The 18475-nt window shown below is 47.3% G+C and overlaps 1 protein-coding gene across 1 annotated transcript; it reads right to left on the reverse strand.

The window, feature by feature from the left end:
* Positions 1-1492: 1492 nt before the first annotated feature.
* APLN (apelin) lies at positions 1493-8216 on the reverse strand. Its single transcript, XM_019732209.2, has 3 exons — positions 8011-8216; positions 2311-2482; positions 1493-1628 (listed from the first exon to the last, which is right to left on the reverse strand). The coding sequence occupies exons 1-2, from the start codon at positions 8075-8077 to the stop codon at positions 2316-2318; spliced, it is 234 nt and encodes a 77-aa protein (XP_019587768.1). The 5' UTR covers positions 8078-8216; the 3' UTR covers positions 1493-1628; positions 2311-2315.
* Between the last annotated feature and the right edge of the window lie 10259 nt (positions 8217-18475).

The raw sequence follows: 18475 nt of genomic DNA on the forward strand, positions 1-18475 counted from the left end.
GGAGGTGAGGAGGAGAGGTGGGCAGGCAACATCGGGGTTATTGTGAGAATGGGGGGACCCTAACTCCCCCTACCCCCACACATACTTAGGTGACCATCAGACTCTTGTCTTCCCTTTTCTCCCTCCTGAGAGGCCTCTGAGAAGGAAGCCTGCTCAGACCTGTACTTCCCCCCATCTTTCCTTCCTTCCTCCTCTCTTTTCCTTCCTCTGCTCCTTCTTCTCTCTCTCCTCCTCCCCCAAGGGAAGGCCACTGGCAAAGAAGATCCAGTCAACATTAAGGGAAGACTATTGAGTTTAATTATTTAAGGCTACCTCTCGGCTCCTGAAAAACATTGTTGAGGTTGGAATGGTAGTCTCGGTGCCTAGCTGCCCCTAAGAAAATACCAGGGGTCTGGGAGTGCTGAAGAAATGGGGTCAGCAGGTCCATTAAGGAACTTTTCAGCCCAGTTTAGGCAATGGACCAGCAGGGGTAGGCCAGGGAGGTGGGAGCAGCTCTCTCCCCATGCCACCCCCACCATGGGGCAGTTCACAGCCAGCTTGCCTCTCCCCTCCCAGTTGCCTCCCAGCCCCAAACCCGGGAAAAGGCACTTAATGTGTTTTAAAAAGACATCAAGAGGGAAGAGGACATCATCAAATGGGAGTTAGGAGAACTGAGTCCTCATTCAGGCTCTGCAGTGACCCTAAGCAGGTCACTGTCCCTCTTAGGCCTCTGTTTTTGCAAGAGTTTGCATAAGGAGGGGAAACTAAGTGATCTGCCAGGTTCCTTTTGGCTCTGATAGTCTGTAATTCTTGGCAAAAACTCCATCTGCTTGGCTTTTGCTCCCTGGAGGGTATAGAGCCACCTCAGGCCCAGCACCCCCCCCTCCTGACCTAGAGCTTGAAATAGCAGGAGAGGAGGCAGAGTAAGTTGGGGTGGAAAGTGAGTTGAGGGGAGTGTTAGAAGACATAGTGAAGGCGAGAGAAGTGACAAAGTACTTCATGGCCCCTCTCCTTCACCTCTCCCTTAACGAGGCCAAACATGGGGATGAGGAAGAGGCCACAGAGCTGTTCCTCCTCTTCTCCAATGCTTCACCCCTTCCCTTCACCAGAGCACCAGCTTCCCACTTCAATGCCCCCCAAGGCACCCTGTCTGCATCCCAATGCCCCTGGCCTCCAACCAGAGTCTCTCATTGTGCATCTCTCTACTCCCTCTGGAGGCTGGCTGAAGGGTTGAACTAGCACAAAAACCTGGGATCTGCTGGAGCCTACTGAAGAAATGAGTGTTTCCACACAGCTCCCAGGGCAAACCTGAGGAAGGCAGGGCTGGATGAAGGGTTGGGGTACTAGGTGGGAGAGGTGGAGACTAGAGCAGGGGAGAAGGACGGCCTTCCAATGCTGGGTCTCCAAAGTCAGTCGGGGTAAGGGCCAGGAAGAAGGGCTGAGTGGGTCCTTGGGAGAGAAAGGGAATCATGAACTAGAGGCAGGACCACACCATTCCGGGAGGTTGGTGGGTGAGAAGAGCCAGGACCATCAGCAGCTAGGACGGGTGCAAGATGAGAGGCGAATGGATGTGAGGGCTCCAGAAAAGCAGACCAATCTATGGAGTAGAGATAAGTGCAGGGGGTGGGTATTCGAGGGCCCCTTCAGTCCTAAAGAGACAAAAATGACCAGAGAGAAGTCATTGACATACCTAGGTCAAAGGAACCATTAGGGAAAGGAGAGGAAACAGCCTTCATTCTGCCTCCTCCCCACAACCCTAAACCTGAATAGGCCCCTGAATTGGTGCCACCCTGTCCTGGCTACATGGGGAGAGACAGCCGACCAGGCCTCAGGGACAGGCTTAGGCCGTGCTCTCTCTGCTGCCACCTTTGATTTTTCTCTCCTTTCCATGCTCTAGGCAACTCTTTTCCAGTTCTCTGCCTGCTACCCCTCAAGGCTCTCTGATCCCCTCCCCCTCTGTGGTGAGGATCCACACTGCACACCTGTAGGCATGCCCTGGGGCACCCCTCCCTAGCTCATCAAGGCCCCTCAGGACTTCTAGAACTCTCCAACTAGGCCAGCCTATTGAACCCCAGTGTGGGGGTAGCCAGCACCCAACTCCTGAGGAACCAGGAGATTTGCCTGGAGTGCCAAGCCCCTCTCTGAGCCTCAGTCTCCTCTTCTGTAAAATGAAGGGGTGAGACAGGTGCTCTGTAAGCCCCTATGTTGTGTATAGTGCCAGGACTGCTCGGGGCAGGTATCTGGCCAGTGATAAGCACAGGGTAACCCAGCTTCCAGGCTGCCCCTCCCCCTCCCTTTCCACGCTGCCCACTGACCAGGAGGTTCAAGTACCTGCTTCAGAAAGGCATGGGGCCCTTATGGGAGAGGCGCGGCCGCTGGCGGCGGAATTTCCTCCGACCTCCCTGCCATGATCCTTGTCCATTCCTTGTCCCTCTAGGCTGCACCAAGTGGCGGATATTGCCTTCCTCCAGCCCCTTCCCAGCAGAAGGCTGCAGCAGGGGCCCTGTAGGAAGGAGAAAGACTGTTAGCAGGAAGGCTGATGTGAATGGGCAGGTGGCCACAGACCATAAGCCCTTGGTAGGGGACAATTTCTCCATGAGATGGTATTCCTCATAGCTATTCTTTGTTTTTGTCTAATATTTTGAGAACAATTTGCAATTTTTACACTGCCCTGGGGCAAATGGAACTCACTACTCACATCTTGCTATTTCTGGAGCTAACTTGATGTCCTCTTGACAGTTCCATTATGTTTTGGGCAGGCACAAACTTGTTCTTTGTTTAGAACATCGTTAAGGGGTGCAGTTTGGGGCATGATGCCTGTACGTGGCTGGGGCAGAGCAGCCAATAAGCCCCCATTGCACCCTTGCAACAGATGCACTTAAACATAAAACATTTAAGTGAAATGAATGCCCCCACTACCACGTACCCATCACCCAGCCTCAAGTCATCCAGATGGAGTCTCATATGTTTTTGTTATCCCTTTTATTTTCTCTTTGCTGAAGTATTTTCAAGCCAATCTGGAACATCAGGTCATTATACTCCCACGTCCTTTGCTCTGCAGGTAACCCACTTTTGAGTACTGGAGATCTCATACCTCACCCCTGGCATCTCATCAGTGGTTAGGCATTCCTGGGGCTCACTTCTCCTGTGGCCTCTCTGTGAGCAAGTTTGGGAGTGTCCTCTGCCTCTTACATGTGCCTTATGCTGGGTTCTACTCAGCCTGTGACCAGATTTAGAGGCCAGTAAATATCACCTAATTGGATGAGTGAATAAGTGAGTGAATGGCTACCTGAAGCAGTAAGTCTGCATAAGGAGGGTGCTGGGCTGCTGCATTTGGCACATCCCCACCAGATGCCCTATCTCTGTTCATCCCCAGATCATACTCCCATCCTATGTCTGATGTAATTTCCATCCATTTCAATTCCAGTTGACTTCTCTTCTGCTCTCTGGGGTCCTGCTCTGCATCTGTCCACATCTCGCTTAGAGTAGAAGCCCAAGCTCTGGCAACAGAATCCAAGTGGTGCTGGGTGCTCCTGGGTGCGATAAGGGAAAAGGCATATGGGCCGGCTCTTGTGGAGGCTGCAGTCCAGCCAAGGGAAGCTGGAAGCAGGAAGAGGATGTGTTGAGATGGTGTTGGGCAAGAGGTGGAGAGGCAGGGTATTTGTGCAATGCCCAATATGGGGCTGGCCTGCAGGAATATGGTTTCCAAGGCCAGCGATCAGGAATCCCAGTCTCTCTCCCCTGACAACATCAGATTAATCTTCAGCTGTATCCCTGTCCCTCAAGCCCCTGTTCCATCCATCCAGGAATCCATACCACTAGTCCACAGTTTCCATATAAACCCCTGTTGGCTGTTAGCCCCCAGTCATGCCTTTGATGGCTCCTCCTTTCCCTCCCCCCTGCCTCCGGCATCCCTATGCTCTGGTTCCTTCCTGGCTCCTCTTGTGATTCCTCCTCCACTTGCACACAATTTCTAGGTGTTTATCCTCCTCCTGGTCCTTAGGGCCCTCCCTACCCAGGGTCCTGGGACCTGCTGCTCTCCTCTAAGACATGCACACCTGCCGCACACTGACACACACCCTAGTCCTCCACCCTCCTTCCCCGAGAAAAGTCACAAACCAATTACAACCCTGCTATTTACCAGTCACCCTCTCATGTGTCTGGTCAGCATGGATTAATATGTCAGCTCCTCCCCTAAACCCATCACCTAATAAGAAGTAAAACACCAATTAGATTTGTACTTTGGATCTGTAGGCATGGATGGGGGGCAGGAGGCCACTTCCATCTTTCATAGAGCTACCCTCTTGGTGCCATCAGTAAAGGGGCTGGGCCAGGAAGGGAGAGGAGGGAAGAATCTTCACTAAACCCCCTACCCCAGCTGCTTCAGCTTCTTCCTTATGTTTTGGGATCCCCTCAAAACTCTCCCAGCTCACTAAGGGTGATAAAAATGATGCTGATGAGGAATCAGTAGCAAATAAACACTAGGGACAGAAGGACTGTGCTGAAAGTGTGGCCAGGCACAGAGAAGGACCCTAGCGGCCTTGACAATGTAAGTGAGGCCTTGGTTCTCGTATCCCTGCTGACTACTGGGGGTAAGGTGGGCATGGGGCAATGGCACAGGCTACAGCCCCAAGGATACAGTGGACATGGAGAAGAGAGGCATGGTGCCAAAATGGTGGGGGGTATCATCTCCATATGCTCAGTACCCAGGACTGTGAGTGTTGGTGGCAGTCAGGGAGGGAGGGCTAGGGGTGAAGAGCTCTAAGTGAGGGGAATCCGAGAACCAGGATGGGGAACAAGGACGGTGGCTCACACTCTCACCAGGGAGACATCTAGACTCTTAAGTCTGCAGAGAAGAACTACTCTGACCTGACTGAGCTCTCAGCCATGCCCTGAAGAGCAGCCCTGGCATTTTGCATCCCATAGGGTAGGGGGCTCACTGTCCTTGTAGCTGGAAGTCTGCAGCTCCTCCTGCACCCTGATCACATCACCCACCTGTTTCCTACTTTTGATTCTGAGTCTGGCTCACCCTAAGATAAGCTGACACCCAGGCTTTATCCTGTCCAAAGAGACTTTTAGAGGCTGTTGATTCTCATCACCACAGATGTCCTGGCTGTACAAAAGAATACCCTTTAGAAATGGGGCCATCCTCAGAGCACTTAAATAGTTTCTTCCAACTAATTTGCTACTTAAAGGGAGGCTGGGGCAACTCCCCAAAGAATCTCCAGCCTAGAGGGACTGCAGCCACTGCTCTCCAAAACACCATTAGCAATGAAGCTCCAGCATCTCCACACCGAGAACCACTCAGGGGTAAGCAGGGTTTGATTTTCAGACAGCCTAGATTCCAAGTCTGCCAATGCACAAAGAGGTACATGTGACTTTTCAGGAACAAGCTAGCTTCACCAGGAATGACACACCTCTAGTCACCCAGGCTATCTTGTGATTGCTTTTAAAGCCCACACAAGTGCTCTGGTGGGGTCCTTGCTGCCTATGTCTCCTCGACTGTTCAGGTGTGCTGCATGTGTCTCCAGGATGAGGCCCCTTTCCTTTATCTGCCTGGCCCCCCACCACAGTGCCCTAAGGGATCTTCCCAAGCCAGCTTTGCTGCCCTTGCAGCCTGGACCTCCACTTCACTTGCATTACTCCTTTGCCACCCTGTGAGGCCTGACTCAGGTTACATGGGTGCTTAGCACATAGGGATTGGGGATGGAGTGGTGATTCCCATTCCTTGAGCAGAAGGGGTATAGTAGGCTGTCCTCACATTATCACTGTGACTGCAGGCTTTGAGCCGGGGCTGGGAAGGGGGAGGAGAAGGAGAGAAAGAGAGGTGCTCAGACAAAGACCAAGGGACACTTGGCCCCAGCCCAGCAACTCTCAGACTCAGAAGAGCAAAGTGCGTCCCAGGTCAAGAGGCAGTGGAGGAGTATGTGTGTGCTGTGTGGGGGAGGAGGGACATTCCCAGTCAGGACAGAGTGTGTTGTGGAGGAAGCATGGTTTTCAGGCCCAGGACTCTCACTGGGGACTCTGTGTGGGAAAAGCATGCAAGTCTGAGCCAAGGGTAACATGGTTCTGGGGATCCTATTTCTGACCCAAGACAGAAGGCAGGAGGAAGATTGCAAGGGTACCTGGATCCTTGGCTGCTTGCCACCTGTACAGAGGTGCCCTTCCTCAGCTCCAGGAGAGGTCATGGGGTGGAGAAGTGGCAGTGGGAGCCTTGGAAGTTTCCTGTGCTAGGCTTAAGCAAAATGTGAGAGCAACAAATTTACCCAAGTCAGAGTGTGAAGATAGATGATACGATGAAGAAGGGTGAATCAAAGCAAGAAGTGTCAGGGTCTGGGCCAGACACAGTGTTCCCTAACCAGCTCTCCCCTTTACCAGTACTGCCCTAACAACTGGACCCCAAAAGGGTTCTAGTGGTGGTCACTTGGCCTCCGGGGGAGCACCAGGTATGCAGATCAGGTAGCTCCAGCTTCCTCTGGGACGTCCTTTCTGCAGCCACTCTTTCTTCCCTGAAGGCACCACCTTGGACTGTTTGCCAGTAATGGTATTGGGTGGCTATCTTGTCCTGCCAACTGCATGGATGGTAGGCTCATGGAGGGCAGACCCAGGTGGTTCCTTTCATTCATATTTCTTGCTCTCTTCCTGCCATTGCCTGTCTGACTAGGAATTTCTAAGGAAAAAGCCTGCTCCCTTCTTACCAAAGAAGTGGCTTGACCCAGCACTCAGGCCCTGAGAGGAAGACCACTGGTGATGGCAGTGTGATGCCACACCCAACCGATATACCTTCCTAAAAAGCAAGGGCCAGAGCAGTGCCAAAGGACAAGAGCTGACAAAGGAGGAGGCCTACAAAGAGAGAGAGGTGGAGCCCCACCAGGCCCCTCAGAGGCTCCTGGGCTGCAGACCATGCTCCTGCTCTGGAGGGTCTGGAACCAAGTGGGGTCCTTTGCCTTTCCTCTAGGAAACTTGTTGCCCTGCCCTCTCCTCCCCTCTGCTCCAACCTCCTTGGGACTCCAGCACAGGCACTGGCATTAGTCTACCTGGTCTTGGCCTTCCCTTCTGTGGTGCCAGGCAGGCAGCAGTGACAGCCAGATCACAGGACTGTGGCAGGTAGAGGTGGGAACTGGCAGCCCCAGGAGACACTGACACAGAGGCCAGGCAGGCCAGGCTGGGGCTGCTGGGTCATGAGTGGAGAACAGGTTTGGGGAGGGCAAGGGAGCACCAATGCCAAGTATGCCAGGTGGGGAGTGTGGTGCAGATGGGGGCAAAAGAACTCCCCTTCCCTGAGCTGAATGGAGGTGTTAGTCAGGCACGCTTTCCTGGTTTAGTGCCTGAAGACAGGGGTACTAAGGTGAAACATGCCTATGTCTAGGCCAGAGGGGAGGCCTGAGCCAGGATATGGAAGAACAGTCTGTGGGCCTCCTGTGCAGGAGCAGAACAGACCAGACAGGACCTTGGGGTAAGGTAGACCAGCCTGGCCTGGCCCTGCTGGGCTAGGCCATGGGGAGGCTGCCTCTGGTCACATGCAAGCTGAAGGGAGCAACAGCTGGGCTCCCTGTCATTGTCCCCTCCGCGTTCTCCAGCCTATGCAACTAGTGTCACGTCTGCATCTTGGCACATCATCCCCAGTGGCTTGTGCCTCGGTACAGGCCAGCAGTTCCTAACCTTCAGGGGCCAAAAACATTCAAGGCGGGAGCCTAGCCCACCGGGCTCAGGTCAGTGCCCTGCATTGATCCATGAGAGGAGCGGGATATGGCCCCTAGCACCCTCCACCATGTGGGACATGGGACGCGGGACACGGGGTGCACTCCTGCGGCCCTGAGGGCCTGAGACTGCTAGCAGCGGCCAGCAGGGGCAAGACGCAGGGCGGATGATGCCCGAGGCCGCAGCCGGCTGGTCCCTAGCCAGGGAGGCGTCCTGTCAGTTGACTGCCGGGTGCCGCCGACCAGTAGCTGCTCCTGCCCTGAGGGTGCCGGGCTTCGGCAGGCGGAGAGCGGCTAGGGGAGCGCGGGCGAGTGGGAGGAGCGCACTCACCTCCACACACCGCAGTCAGGGAGAGCCACAACAGCAGGAGTGCTAGCACGCAGAACCGCAGATTCATGCTGCTCCTCCGGCCACCACGCCGCGGCCCTGGCCAGGGGGCAGGGAGGCGGAGAGGCCCAGCGCCCGCAGGCCAAGAAAGGCGCGAGGGGCGGCTGGTGCCGGAGGGTGGGCGCTGAGGTTGCGGGGCTCCTGGGCCGCACCGCAGGCTGGCCAGCCGTGGGTGCTCTCCGCCTCCACTCGCCTTCAGCCTCCCACCCCTGCGCGGGCAGCGCCGCCAAGCTGGCCTCAGCGCCTCCGGTGGCAGCGGCGAACTCTTTCCAAGAGGCTAGCTGCTCGGCCGAGGCTCTAGCTGCCCGTGGTCCAGACTGCCAGCGAAAATGCTGCTTGCTCACTCCAGGGGCTGCATTTTGTAGCTTGTGGCTTGGCCTCAAGCCCACTTGGTCATGTGGTCATCCGGAGGCCTGGAGGGAGAGCCAGGAAGACGGAGAGGGGCGAGCATCCCGCACCTCCCCACTCTGGGCACGCAGTCTGTGGCCCCAGCCAGGGCGATAGAGGGAACCTGGAGGTAGCCCCACAACAAAGGCTGCACTGCAGCTCCAGCAACCACAACCGCTCCCCGGACAATGCCCGCCTGGCTGGGAGCCAGAGGGTTTGGGAGACCTGAAGGATTTCAAACACAGAAAGCATTTGGGGGCGGTGGAGGGGCACACTTAACCCTTTCTCACCTGACTTCCTTAATAGTTGTCAAGGAACCCGGGTGCTCTGGGAAGGACCCCGCCCAGGCTGCCCCCACTCACCCACAACATCTCTGACCCTCTCCTTTCCCTGGTCATCCGCAGGAACAGGGCTTGTCCAAGACCACCCCACACTGGCCCCCCTCTCTTTTCTGCAACACAAACTGGGTTTGCGTTGGAGATTATTGCCCAGGCTTGTGCCTAAGACTGCTTCATTGCCCAGTGCCGGCAGGAGGCATCCTCTATCTGGAATGGCCCCACCCAGCCCATCCTCCCCGTGAGTTCTTAATTCTTGCAGCGGCACCTCAAATCCCATCTTATTCAGAAGACTTGCCAGGATAACAATATTCCAGGAGGGGCTGCCCCTGGGTTCCTCCTGGCTGTTGGGACATACAGCAGCTCCTGTGGTGTCCCCTTTTTTGTTCCCCATCATTGAGAGAGGAGGACGGTTTGCCTGACTCCAACAGTCTAGACTGGATTCATTATACATGTCCTTCGGATTCCCCTTTGTAAGTGGATCGTGAAGTTATTTGCCTTCCCAGACTAGACTACTGGCTCCTACAGCCTTGGAGTTCGCAAAGGAAGGGACTACCTTGTTCACCGGACTGGGAAATCCCTAAGATTGGATTCTGTCTGCTCTTTCTTCTGCATCTCTCTGAAGTCCCCAATATCTAACTCTGCACATAGGTGGCACTCAACACATGTTAAAAGACTAAATTGAAAGGTATTTCCACATTTCAGCTGGCCAGGAAGTTTGTTTGAAGTGCAAGTCCATATTTACACAAAAGATACATTGGACAGTGCGTAATGTATGCCATGGTATATTTAAAATATGTTTGAAATGTTAATACAATTCAGTACATACACAATTTATTACCAATCTCCCTCCATCGTAATTGTCAGCTCCACAAGAAAGAAAGCTTGTTCACAGCTATATCCCCAAATCTAGAACAGTGCCTGAGGCATAGTGCTCAATACATAATTTTGAACATATAAATAAATTTTTCAAAAACATCCCTTTTGCCTAAATCAAGGTAGTGGGAAGGGAATAAAATAGCCACAGTCCAATAGGAAAAGGGCAGAGACGTGAAGCAGAGCACCTCTTCATCTGAGAGGCGCAGGCTGTGAACAGCGGGCATTAATAGCATGAGATCATTTCCCCATGCTGTCCCCTTAGAAAAAAATCTTCCAACTAGGAGGAAAAACACCTGGCCTCTAGTCCACACCCTTATCTGCGGTAGGGCCATGATGTCATTACTGAAATTTACCGGGTCTCATGGGGATGATCATCTCCACCCTACCTTCTTCAGGGTTGTTATGGGATTAAATGAGATAATGTGCCTAAAGGCACTGCATCAATCAATAAGAATAAACCCTTGTAGAGTCGGTGCTCCAACCCCTGATTCAGTAAGCCCATGCACCCCCAAATGAGTGCCCCCCATATCTAGGTTAATAGAATCACTCATATGTAATTACACCATTACTAGGGTGTGTATGGGTTATTTGCTAAGTGGTTAGAGCTGTGCTTTCCAATCTAGTAGATATTAACAATGTTTAAAATAAAATGAATGAAATGAAAAATAATCATTTCCTTAGTCACACTGACCACATTTTCATTGCTCAGTAGCCACATGTGGTATTGGACAGCACAGAATAGAACCTTCCAATCATTGCAGAAAATTCTATCAGTGTTGAATTATAACACCTTATTCATTCTTCCTTTCTCTAAATCCTTTCCCCCTCCTATCTTAGCCTTCAAAATGCACAAGGGGGAAAAATACAACTAACCAAGTGTTCAAGGAAAGCAACATTCAGTAAATAGAAGGCATGGATTTGGAGCAATATTTAAAGAGCTGAACACATGAGAGAATCATGTTTTAATCTAATCTTTCTTTCCATTTAACCAAATTGCATCCATTTTTCCAGTCCCAGATCCAAGATCTCATCTTCCTTCTTTCTCAGGCCATTCTTGCCCATGGTGACTTTGTCCACTTTGTAACAGCTATGGCTGTACCTTTCATTGGCAGTTACTTTTTCAATGTGTTGGGAGCACTTTCGTGTCTGCACGCTGTGCCCTGTGGGCCTATGGAGAAGGTCCTCCACCAGCTTACCCATTCTGGAAGTGAGGCTCATGAGGCAAGGAATGAAACCCTGATTAATCACTCTGAAACCCCCGTGGGCATATTCAAATGACCCCAACAGCATATTCAAATTACCAGTTTTCATATCTGTCTCCACTCACTGAGCTTTGAGAAGCAAATTCTCACTTCTCTGGGACCATATATCCCTTTATTTGCACTTCTAATGCCTTACTCATACTGTCTTGGATCAAATTAGGAAGCAGTGAGTCATAGTGGTTAAGCACGTGTGTTCTGGAATAAGGCAGCTCTGTCACTTACTACATAGGTAACTTTGGGTAAATTATTTGCCCTTTCTGAGACTTGGATTCCTCATCTGAAAAAGGGTTAGTACCTAGCTCCCTGGGTTATTGGAAGGATTAAATAAATCAGTACCTATAAGGTACTTGATACAGTGCTTGGTTCTTCTGGTAAGGCAATCATTGTATAAATGTTACATATTCTCATAAATATTTGTGTATATGTCTTACCAACACTATGAGATAGTAAGACTATGTGTTCTCACCAGCAGTGCTGGTACCCAAACCCAATAATAAATGTTCATTGAAGGAACTGTATAGTCATACTAATAATCACAAGTTTATGCTACATATCAAGTGTCCTTAATTGGATACTTTTATTTGGGTAAAATCATCACAACTTGCCTAACAGATTCTTAGATGGGTCAATACCAATAGTTAGAAATATGAGATAAGACAATTAAGTTCGCGAACTCATTCTAGACAAAGTGCTACATGCCTCATTGCTGAATATCATTACAGTCACCTTTGAAGTACTCCCCTTGGGAAGCTATGCACCGATGCCAGGGCCTAGTCCATCCTTCAAAGCAATTTTGGAACTCTCTTGCTGTAATAGCCATCAGAGCTGTCGTCGTTGACACCCTGAATATCATTAAAATGTCTTCCTTTTGGGACAGCCAGTTAGCTCAGCTAACTGGCTCAGCTAACTGGCTCAGCTAACTAGAACACTGTGCTCTCAACAACAAGGTTGCTGGTTCAATCCACACATGGGCCACTGTGAGCTGCGCCCTCCACAACTAGATTGAAACAACTACTTGACTTTGAGCTAATGGGTCCTGGAAAAACACACTTAAAATTTTTTTTTTAAAAAGTCTTCCTTTCAATATTTCCTTTATCTTTGGGTAAAGAAAGAAGTCATTGGGGAGTTCCGGAAAAATGGCGGCGTGAGGTGAGCCTCTGTAAAGCACCCCCGGAATTTACAAAGAATCGAACAACAAAAACTCCACAAAGGACTCCCTGCACAGCAGACAGGCAACATGAAGAGGCCCACTACCGACTGAAATCACCTACAGGTGGGAGATTCGCGCGAGTGGAGGGAGGAGGAGGAAAGGGAGAAGCGCGCGGAGACGGAGCCGCGCGGGCGCAGGACGCAGACCTAGCTCAGTGCGCCGAGCTCGCTGCTTCCCGGAACTACCGCAGCTGCGGGAGAGGGAAGAACTCGGACTGCTAGGGCTCCGCCAGGGCTCCACAGGGCTGAGGGGACAGCATATACCACGGCTGAACCCAACGCTCACGGCAGAGACCTCGGAGAAAAGACTGAGGGAAAAAGGCTGAAAACGGTGGTTTAAGCCCGCACTGCCGAGCAGAGAACGGAGCCTTAGGCACTGAGACCAGCCGCCCCCTCCCTCCCAGAGCTCGCCCTGCCTCCACCTGCCCGGTGCTAGAAGCGAAACAGTAGCAGTGTCAGATCAAAACAACAGAAAATTTGCTGTTTTGAGATCTGTGGACCGCAAACACAAATTCACAGCCCAACTAGTTCCAGCAAAGGGAGAGCTGTGGAAGCAGGACCGGCTGTGGTGGTGGTCGCCGCCATTGCTCTGGGCCACCTCTCACAACTCACCCGCCCCTGACCCCACCTATCTGGGCGGATCCTGCAGGAGTAAACAGAACTGCTGAAATATACGGGCTCTGAATCAGGAGCTGGAAGAGCTTTGGAACATCAAAAGCTCTCCGCATACCCACCGGGACACTGCGCCCTGTGACCTAGACGAACTATTAACAGAGGAGAAGCCCGTCTCCCAGGGAATCCCCCATTGTGTGAGAAGTTGGAATAGTGCAGAGAAAACATAGCACTACCGAGTGGGAGAAGAAAAATAAGTTGCAGTTGGAGAAATAATAAAACATTCTACCAACAAGTACTGGCAAACAAAAGAAAGACCGCTTTCTATAAACCTGTTGCAGAAGTCACTCCTGTAGATCTCTAGGAAGAGATATAGTAAACCAGTAATCACCATGAATAACCAAGGCAACAAGATAGCTCAAAAAAAAGTGAAAAATGTACAGAAAAGGCACTTCATGATACAGAAATATGTGACTAAAATGACAGAGAATTCAAGATTGCAGTTCTGAAAACACTCAACGAGATACAAGAAAAAAAAGAGAGGCAGTTAAATGAACTCAGAAACTCAATCAAAGAACAGCATGAGCATTTTACGAAACAGGTTGAAATCTTTAAAAAAAAACAAATAGAATTTCTGGAGATTAAGACTCAATAGAAGAAATTAAGAATGAAATAACCAGCTTAGGTAGTAGAGTTGACCAGATGGAGCAAAGAATCAGTGACATCGAAGATAGAAACCTGGAAATGACGCAAATTGAAGAAGAAAGAGACTTGAGACTTAAAAGAAATGAAAGAACTCTACAAGAACTTTCTGACTCCATCAGAAAGAGCAATATAAGAATAATGGGCATACCAGAAGGAGAAGAAAGAGAGAAGGAACAGAGAATATATTCAAACAAATTGTCGATGAGAACTTCCCAAATTTGTGGACAGAACTGGACCCTCGAATCCAAGAAGCAAATAGAACACCTAGTTACCTCAATCCCAACAGACCTTCTCCAAGGCACATTGTATTGAAGCTGTCTAAAATCAACGACAAAGAAAGAATCCTCAAGGCAGCCAGGGAAAAGAAGACGGTAACTTACAAAGGAAAGCCCATTAGATTATCATCAGATTTTTCAGCAGAAACTCTACAAGCCAGGAGGAGTGGAACCAAATATTCAAACTATTGAAAGAGAGAAACCATGAGCCAAGAATAATATATCCAGCAAAGATATCCTTTAGATATGAAGGAGGAATAAAGACCTTTCCAGACATACAGAAGCTGAGGAATTTTCTAATACACGACCTGCACTACAAGAAATACTAAAGGAGGCTATTCGACCACCATCAACAGGGACAATTTGTGGCAACCAAAACTCAAAAAGGGGAGAGTAAAGGCCTGAACGGAATATGGGAATGGAGAAAGTAAGCGTGCTGAAGAAAATGGAATACTCTAAATATCAAACTTTCTTTTACATAAACTTAAGGGTAACCACTCAAAATAAATCCAGAATTGAAATATATACTGAAATAAAAGAAGAAACAGAGGAGAACATCATAGAATACCACCACACAGAAATAATAGACAACAACAAAAAGGCAAAGAAACAATGGAGACACAGCCTTACCAGAAAACTAAGGATAGAATGACAAGAAATCCTCACATATCAATAATCACCCTAAATGTAAATGGACTGAACTCACCAATAAAAAGGCACAGAGTAACAGATTGGATCAAAAAACTAAACCCAACCATATGCTGTCTCCAAGAGACACATCTCAGCTACAAGGACAAGCATAGACTCAAAGTGAAAGGGTGGAAATTGACACTCCAAGCAAATGGTATCCAGAGAAAATCAGGTGTAGCCATAATGATATCAGATGAAACAGACTTCAAGGTGAAAAAGATAACAAGAGACAAAGATGGACATTTCATAATGGTGAACGGGACTGTACAACAAGAAGACATAACAGTCATCAATATTTATGCCCCCAATCAGGGAGCACCGAAATACACCAAGCAACTACTAACAGAACTAAAGGGAGAAATTGACCAAAACACAATTATACTAGGGGACTTAAATACATCATTGACAGCTATGGATAGATCATCCAAACAGAAAATAAATAACGAAATAGTAGCCCTAAATGACACATTAGATGAAATGGACATAATTGACATTTATAGAGCACTTCATCCTAAAACATCAGACTATACATTCTTTTCTAGTGTACATGGAACATTCTCAAGGATAGACCATATATTGGGACATAAAATCAGTCTCAACAAATTTAAGAAGATTGAAATCATACCATGCATATTCTCTGATCACAAGGCTTTGAAATTGGATATCAACTGCTAAAAAGAAAGCGGAAAAACACAAATACATGGAGATTAAACAACATACTTTTAAAGAAGGACTGGGTCAAAGAAGAAATTAGAGGAGAGATCAAAAGATACATAGAAACAAATGACAATGAAAATACATCCTACCAAAATTTTTGGGATGCAGCGAAAGCAGTTTTAAGAGGGAAATTTATCTCATTACAGGCCTATCTCAAGAAACGAGAAAACTCCCAAATAAATAACCTCATGTTACACCTTAAAGAACTAGAAAAAGAAGAACAAGTAAAACCCAAGGTCAGCAGAAGAAAGGAAATAACAAAAATTAGAGCAGAACTAAATGAAATAGAGAACAAAAAGACAATAGAAAAAATTAATGTGACAAAGAGCTGGTTCTTTGAAAAGATTAACAAAATTGACAAACCCTTGGCTAGACTTACTAAGATAAAAGAGAGAAGACACTGATTAACAAAATCAGAAACGTAAAAGGGAAGTTATCACGGACACCACAGAAATACAAAGGATCATCCAAGAATACTATGAAGGACTATATGCCACCAAATTCAACAACCTAGAAGAAATGGACAAGTTCTTAGAAACATATAGCCTTCCAAGGCTGAACCATGAAGAACTGGAAAATCTAAACAGACCGATCACCAGTAACGAAATTGAATCAGTCATCCAAAACCTTCCCAAAAGCAAAAGTCCGGGACCAGATGGCTTCACTAGTGAATTCTACCAAACCTTCAAAGAGGATCTAATACCAATTCTGCACAAACTCTTCCAAAAATTGAAGAAGAGACAGTACTCCCTAACTCATTTTATGAGGCCAACATTACCCTGATACCAAAACCTGGTAAGGACAGCACAAAAAGAAAACTACAGACCAATATCTCTGATGAATACCGATGCAAAAATCCTAAATAAAATTCTAGCAAATCGAATACAACAATGCATTAAAAGATTATTCATCACGACCAAGTGGGGTTCATCCCGGGGCACAAGGATGGTTCAACATCAAATCCATCAATGTGATACATCACATAAACAAAATAAAGGACAAAAATCATATGATTATATCAATTGATGCAGAAAAAGCATTTGACAAGATACAACATCCATTTATGATTAAAACACTTAATAAAATGGGTATAGAAGGAAAATACCTTAACATAATAAAGGCCATATATGACAAACCCTCTGCTAATCTCATAATTAATGGAGAAAAACTGAAGCCCTTTGCTCTACGTTCAGGAACACGACAGGGATGTCCCCTATCACCTCTGCTTTTCAACATAGTGTTGGAAGTCCTTGCCAGAGCAATCAGGCAAGAGAAAGAAATAAAAGGCATCCAAATTGGGAATGAAGAAGTTAAATTATCACTCTTTGCAGATGACATGATGCTATATATAGAAAACCCTAAAGACTCCACCAAAAAGCTATTAGAAACAATCAACGAATACAGTAAAGTTGCTGGCTACAAAATCAACGCACAAAAGTCCATTGCCTTCCTATATACTAACAATGAAATCTCAGAAAAAGAAATACAAAAAACAATTCCTTTTGCAATTGCAGCAAAAAGAATAAAATACCTAGGAATAAACTTAACCAAGGATGTGAAAGACCTATATGCTGAAAACTATAAGACAGTTTTGAAAGAAATTGAAGAAGACACAAAGAAATGGAAAGACATTCCGTGCTCATGGATTGGAAGAATCAACATAGTTAAAATGGCCATATTACCCAAAGCAATATACAGATTCAATGCAATCCCCATCAAAATCCCAATGGCATATTTTAAAGAAATAGAACAAAAAAATCATCAGATTTGTTTGGAACCACAAAAGACCCCGAATAGCCAAAGCAATCTTAAGGAAAAAGAACAATAATGGAGGTATCACACTTCCTGACTTTGGCTTGTACTACAGGGCTACAATCATCAAAACAGCATGGTATTGGCAGAAAAACAGACACATAGACCAATGGAATAGAATTGAGCACCCAGAAATAAAAGCACATAAATATGGACAGATAATTTTTGACAAAGAATCTAAAAACATACAATGGAGCAAAGACAGCCTCTTCAATAAATGGTGCTGGGAGAATTGGATAGCCACGTGCAAAAGAATGAAACTGGACTGCTATTTGTCACCATGTACCAAAGTTAATTCAAAATGGATCAAAGACTTAAGCATAAGACCTGACACAATAAACTGCATAGAAGAAAACATAGGTACTAAACTTATGGACCTTGGGTTCAAAGAGCATTTTATGAACTTGACTCCAAAGGCAATGGAAGTAAAAGCTAAAATAAACAAATGGGACTATATGAAACTTAAAAGCTTCTGCACAGCAAAAGAAACCATTGACAAAATAAAGAGGCCACCAACTGAATGGGAGAAGATTTTTGCAAACAGTGCCTCCGATAAGGGCTAGTATCCAGAATATACAAGGAACTCATGCAACTCAACAACAAAAACCAAACAACCCAATTGAAAAATGGGCAGAGGACTTGAAGAGACATTTCTCCAAAGAGGACATACAAATGGCAAATAGACATATGAAAAAATGCTCAACATCACTAATCATCAGAGAAATGCAAATCAAAACCACAATGAGCTATCACCTCACCCCAGTCAGAATGGCTATCATCAACAAGACAAATAGCAACAAATGTTGGAGAGGCTGTGGAGAAAAAGGAACCCTCATACACTGTTGGTGGGAATGCAGACTGGTACAGCCGTTATGGAAGGCAGTGTGGAGGTTTCTCAAAGAATTACGAATAGAATTGCCATATGACCCAGCAATCCCTCTTCTGGGTATCTACCCAAAAATCTGAAAACATTTAGAGATAAAGACACGTGTGCTCCAATGTTCATTGCAGCTTTGTTTACGGTGGCCAAGACATGGAAACAACCAAAATGTCCTTCGATAGATGAATGGATAAAGAAGTTGTGGTATATATACACAATGGAATACTATTCGGCTGTAAGAAAAGATGATATAGGAACATTTGTGACAACATAGATGGATCTTGAGAGAGTAATGCTGAGCAAAACAAGTCAGACAGAAAAAGCAGAGAACCATGCGATTTCAGTGATATGTGGTATATAAACCAAAAACAACAAAAGAACAAGACAAACAAATGAGAAACAGAAACTCATAGACACAGACAATAGTTTAGTGGTTGCCAGAGGGTAAGGGGGGCAGGGGGTGGGGGGTGGGAGATGAGGGTAAGGGGGATCGAATATATGGTGATGGAAGGAGAACTGACTCTGGGTGATGAACACACAATGGGATTTATAGATGATGTAATACAGAATTGTACTCCTGAAATCTATGTAATTTTACTAACAATTGTCACCCCAATAAATTTAATTAAAAAAAAAAAAAAAGAA

This window comes from Rhinolophus sinicus, chromosome X, assembly GCF_036562045.2.
Source record: "Rhinolophus sinicus isolate RSC01 chromosome X, ASM3656204v1, whole genome shotgun sequence".
Taxonomy (NCBI): domain Eukaryota; kingdom Metazoa; phylum Chordata; class Mammalia; order Chiroptera; family Rhinolophidae; genus Rhinolophus; species Rhinolophus sinicus.

What these genes read in the sequence shown, in the direction of transcription:
- APLN (XM_019732209.2), bottom strand. Translation starts at nt 8,077, where the DNA reads ATGAATCTGCGGTTCTGCGTGCTAGCACTCCTGCTGTTGTGGCTCTCC. An exon ending in CCTGACTGCGGTGTGTGGAG is followed by an intron (nt 2,483 to 8,010) that starts GTGAGTGCGCTC and finishes TCCTTCCTACAG; the next exon opens with GGCCCCTGCTGCAGCCTTCT.